We start from the raw sequence: 5,501 nt of genomic DNA, 5'->3' as shown, positions 1-5,501 counted from the left end.
GTTGTCGGTGTTTCTTTGTCTGAATATGGCACTTATCACATGCTGTGTGGTATCGGCGTTTGGTATCAGGCATTTTAACGAGTACGAGTACAGGAGCTCGGTATCGGGCCCGATACCGATACCAGTATCGGTATCGGTGCATCCCTAATTCATACACATGCTCATCAGCATTGAAAATTGTGGGGAAATTTATCCAGCTACATTAAAATGAAGGAAATGAACACAAAGAGTATGTTGCCATATGGCTACACCATGCGGTAGAGGGTTAATTATTTTATTTTACGCTGCACGGTAAAATATTTAATCGGTTACATATTGCTTCTGGGTTGAGCAAGCCATAGTGCCTCATATATGAGTGAATCATTCTTTTGAGTTGGTTCTTTTCAATGATTTGGTCAAACTTGTTAAATCATTCTGAATGATTCGTTAGCGAAGTGGTCTGAATTAGAATGATTTTTAAATTCCGATTTGTAAATTAATGTTTTAAGTCTTCTCGAACCAGTTCAGAGTTTGATCTGAATTATCATAAAATCTTAAAAATTATGAATATTTCTAAATATGACTAAACATTTTTCTAGAGCTCTGAAATATTTGTTCTGCCTTGGTAGAGTGAAAATTGCCATAGTGAGATCTGATATGTGAACGAATCATACTGTACTTTTCAGTTTATTTCAATTAATTGGTCTAAATGGTTCATTAGTGAATCTGTCTGAATGAGCAAAGTAGTTTTAAACAACTGGATAGATCCTGGAAAATTAATTCCTCAGAAAGTGTGGGAATCCTGCACGGATCAGGCCAAATCAAGCGCACAAGGGCGCTAATAATAATTTCCTCTTCTAATTAGCTACTTCTCCCAAACCTCCTCCGTTCTCCTCCCTCCATCGCACACGCGCGCCCTGCCAGCCATATGTGATTTATAGCGTCAAATATTTGTCAATGAAGGTCATAGCATAAAATTAGTATCTGTCCTAGAAAATCCATCTGAAACCCGCAGTGTCACCGTGACTCTCGTTCGGAGCTTTCAGAGCCTAGCTCTGTGTTTCTGTGTTCGTGTGTGTGTTTTTCCCAAGAACGCTGTGTGACGAGACAGAGATGGATCTGGGAGGTTAGCCTTTGTGCTTGAGTCCTGGTCTGGGTGTGTGAGCATGTGTGGCACTCTGTCAGGTCTGTGCCCATCCATCTCCTCACAGGACAAGCAGTGTCAGCGCCTGACAAACAAACAGCCCTGCTAATCACGGGCCAACACACACACACACACACACACACACACACACACACACACACTTCCACCAGCCTGGCCCAGTTTGTCTCGCTCTGACCCCGCAGGCCATCTCTATGGAAATGGAACTGCTCATCCTGAAAAGGCCGTACATAAACTAGCCTTTAACAAAAGAGCAGACAAATAGTGGAGATCTCTGATGCGCACAAAAACGCCCTACCAGAGTGTGAGAGAACTGTGGCTCTCTGCTGTGTTCCATTTGTAATTCCTTGAGTGTGTTACGTGTTTTAGTCTGCATATGGTAGGCACAGTCTCGCCTGTAATTAACCTTTTAAAAGTGATTCAACCTGGCCATCTCATTAAACAGGCATTAAGCATGTTTACCTATTGGATCTGTCTGTTTTTGCCAAAAATTGTAGGTGGCTTCCAGTTAATTATAGTTTAAAGGTTAAAATGAGCCCTTATTTGGTTCACATCCTTTAAACGTTGTGTGACCCTGATCATCTTTCTCGCCACCACCCAGTCTCCACAGAATCAGAATGAATTTCCCTCAAACTCTTTTTCATTTCTGCCTCTCCCTCTCTCTCTCTGTTGTTTTTTCTATCTCTCTCTCTCTTTCTCTCGCTGGCATATTTTGGGCAGTCTATAGTTTGAATTGGCATGAGTACCACATGATCAGTTTTCAGTTCAGAAGTGACTGTAGAAATGAAGGAAACCAAGCAGAACCGTTTTCCGTTCCACCTTTCCTTCTGCATTAAAATATCCATATGCGTAGTTGTTTATGTAGATTTGTTTGTAGTAATAGGAATTCACCATACTTACATGGATTTACCATTACTTCTGACTTGGATCTTGTTTGAAGTTTTTTTTTTTTTAAGCAGTTTATAGTTATATAACTCTTATACCTTATATATCTATAAAGCCAGTCCGAGTGTACAGTGTAGTCAACAGAAGATAACTTTTAAAAATGTACAACATAGTTATAAATGCCAATACAAAGATGAATGATGTAATGAAAGATGTTATGTGAAGTTAAGATATATTTAGCATTATTACTAATAATAATCTATAAATCATCTTTAAATTCATTTTAGATTCAGTGTACTCAGTTTGTGCTGATAATATAATTTTAATTCAAAATATGAATTTAAAAATCATATTTAACATTGTGTTATATGATGCAAAAAAAAATTAACTGTATAGTGAAGTAGAAGCATTTTTGCTAGTGTTTTTAGAATTTTGGACCTTACTGTAAGTGTCTTTTTTCTGTTTCTTTTCCCCTTTAAATAAAGATTTTAAGCAAACAGTGAAATAATTAAAGTATTACCAAACACTATAATATACTTTAATGTATATCATGTGTTAATGAGTTTTGGAGTTTTCATTGGGCAAGTGGTGAGCACATGTGTAACTGGAGTGTGAGTCTGTGAGTGTGTTTCTGGTGGTCTCAGCGAGCAGTCAGGTCTGTTGTATGGAAGCGAGGAGACCCCTAGTGGTGACACAAACTAACCTGCTGCACCACTGCTGCCAGATTTCTCTTAAAACACCCAGATTACATCTATCCAGTCAGCACATTTATCTTTTATTAATTAATAGGAATTTAAAATCAATAAATACACACATTCCTCTGCAGGATGCTTGTTTGTATAGTGGCCATTGTCAGTGCAATGGTGGCGCCAGAGGGCTTTGTGCCTGAGTACACCTTGCAGTCATCTTCTTCAGCTTATATATGACTTTAATATTTTCACTATAATGACCTTTCAGACCTCCCAACTGTAACATCAACAATGCTTTATGATTTTACAGCAACACAGCCATCATTGCATATCTCTTAACTTTTTATTAAAATTGTGTGTGCAGGCTGCACTTGTGGAGAGCAGTCTTGGTCTTCTGAACAGCCCCACCCTGATGAACAACAGCACAAGTGCGAGCCTCAACATGCTGCATGTCTGCCACGATGATGTCAGCAGCACTGTTGAACAAGTCAACAGTAATGGCAGCTGCAGCCCTGGCCTTTCGCCGCAGCAATATGGGTAAGACTAGTCAACCCAGCTGACTAATTACTAGTGCTTTGATATGTAGTGCATTTCTTAATGCTTTACTGAATAAAGCAGTGTGAAGCTTTAATGAAACGACTGCAAAAAAAAAAAATCAATACACTACCATTCCAAAGTTTGAGATCTTTAATATTTTTTCATGCTTTTGTCACTTATGCTTACCAAGGAGACATTTATTTGATCAAAAAATATTAAACATATTAAATAATTGTGTTCTATTTGAATATGTTTTAAAATTGTATTACTTTTGTGATGCAAAACTGCATATTCAGAATCATCCTTCAGAAATCATTCTAATATGCTGATTTGGTGCTCAAGAAACATTTCTTATTTTTATTATCAATGTTGAAAACAGTCAATATTTAACTTTCCTGCTTAATATTGTTGTGGAAATCATGATCTTTTTTCAAGATTTTTTTTGATGAATAGAAAGTTCAAAGGAATATCATTCATTTGAAATAGAAATCTTTTTGGTCACTTTTGATCAATGTAATGCATATCTGAATTAAAGTTTTAATATCTTAAAAAAGTCATAATGACCCCAAACTGTTGTTGAATTTATTAATTATTATAATAATCATAATAAATGTTATACATAATATATTATCATATAAATAGTATATAATATTTTATATATATATAATTTTTCTTTCTTAGTGAATTACAAAAATTCTAAATTTAAAGAATTGTTTTTCTATATTTAAAAACAATTTAACCATTTTTAAAAAGTGACATCTGTTTAAGAAGTGTTGCATATTTAAAGGTTTATCTCTCATTTGAATTTGTCATGCTTCTGTAAACTCCGTAAGACTGACTTGTTGCATGTTATTTCTGTTTCAGACACCAAGTCCACGTGAAGGAGGAGCCAGCTGAGATGGAGGAGGACAGCAGACCTGTGTCCCTCATGGCATCTGTCACTCAAAACCTGTGCACGCCTCGTGATGAGCGCGACATGGATGAGGAGCTTCCCACAGAGGAGCTGGAGTAGGAGGAAGTGTTGATGGAGGAGGAGCTCACTGGCCCTGTCCTTCCCTCGTATTCAAGATGTTCAAGATCAAGTGAGAAAACAAAGATAAAAAACCAACTACAACTTCAGAAACCAAAACAGGGTTAGACCTCATCAGTTCCCAATGCAAAAACACGTCCCCCACTCCACTCCACCCCCCCACCCTTAATTTTTTGTTTCCTCAGTCAGTCCCCTCGAAAAGGCCCTTTGAGCAGCTGTGCGTTCATGTCCTCCTGTACTTTGAAACATGGTCTGATAGAAGTACGGACCACCGTGTCTAAAGCTACCGAGGGAAGCCTGACGTCAGTATACAAGCTTAGTCATTTTTTCCCACAAGTCACTCAAGGTTTCTCTATTTTAAGTCGTTTTAGCTTTAATTTTTATGTTCTTTGGGCCTAAGAACACTGCTTTTCCATGGGATAAATACACAGCGGTGATTTACCTCAGAAAGATGTTCACATGTTTGAAAAAAAGAGGAAAAAGATGACAAACACACATCTTTAGAATGACTTCTGCTTTCAACCAGATTTTTGTACTTGTTCAAGGGGATGCTGCAAGACTCAGTAACTTTGCGGTCACACAGATAAATTCACCACTCTCGACAAAGGCAAAGACTGAAACAAAACGAGCTGAACGACTGGCAACGGTGTCCCTGGCCATCTAACCAACTCATTTATTTTATTTTTTTTGTCTCCCTTCCATGACTGGACTAGAGAAACGGGGAGCACGTTCTGTCTCAAGGCAGTGTTAGCCTCCGATCAGATGGCGGATGCTTGCGCTGTCCCTACCTTTATCTGATGGTATCCGCAAGAATCTGCCAGAACGTGTTTTTCCCCCTCGCTCTTTGTCAAACTAAACATAGAAAATGTTGCTACCCCCAAAAAAGGCATATTTCAGGAAACTGAACTTTTTCGCTGTTGTTCTCCTATGGTGCTGTTATGACAGCCAGACTGATATGAGGCTTGTGGAGGACCAGCTTAGAGACTTTATTGACTGTATTGTTGATTATAATACATAATATGTGTGCAGTAGCTTTCGATTTCACTTTATTTTCATAGTCATTTATTTCTAAAGGATCAACATTTTTCATTGTGATGTAATTCAACTGTTGTCTTCTGTTAATGATTGTTTTGTTTTGTTGTTTTGTTTTTTTAATTCTCTCATCATTCCAAAAAGGGGTTCCATTTAGGAGAGACGTTCCAAAATCCTTTGTTCTACA

The 5,501-nt window shown here is 37.8% G+C and overlaps 1 protein-coding gene across 4 annotated transcripts in view; it reads left to right on the top strand.

Moving 5' to 3' along the window:
- Positions 1 to 5,501, top strand: part of LOC107675840 (forkhead box protein P4-like) — a 143,996-nt gene that overhangs the window by 138,257 nt on the left and 238 nt on the right. For all 4 annotated transcript variants that reach the window (XM_016470316.1, XM_016470317.1, XM_016470314.1 and 1 more), the window contains 2 exons: positions 3,080 to 3,252; positions 4,117 to 5,501. The exon at positions 4,117 to 5,501 is cut by the window's right edge and continues 238 nt beyond it. In XM_016470316.1, coding sequence (XP_016325802.1) covers positions 3,080 to 3,252; positions 4,117 to 4,264 — 321 coding nt within the window. In that variant the 3' untranslated portion in view covers positions 4,265 to 5,501. The remainder of the gene's footprint in view (positions 1 to 3,079; positions 3,253 to 4,116) is intronic.

Source organism: Sinocyclocheilus anshuiensis, unplaced genomic scaffold (assembly GCF_001515605.1).
Source record: "Sinocyclocheilus anshuiensis isolate Anshui unplaced genomic scaffold, SAMN03320099.WGS_v1.1 scaffold1640, whole genome shotgun sequence".
Taxonomy (NCBI): Eukaryota; Metazoa; Chordata; class Actinopteri; order Cypriniformes; family Cyprinidae; genus Sinocyclocheilus; species Sinocyclocheilus anshuiensis.
This window is presented reverse-complemented; position numbering and strand designations above follow the sequence as displayed.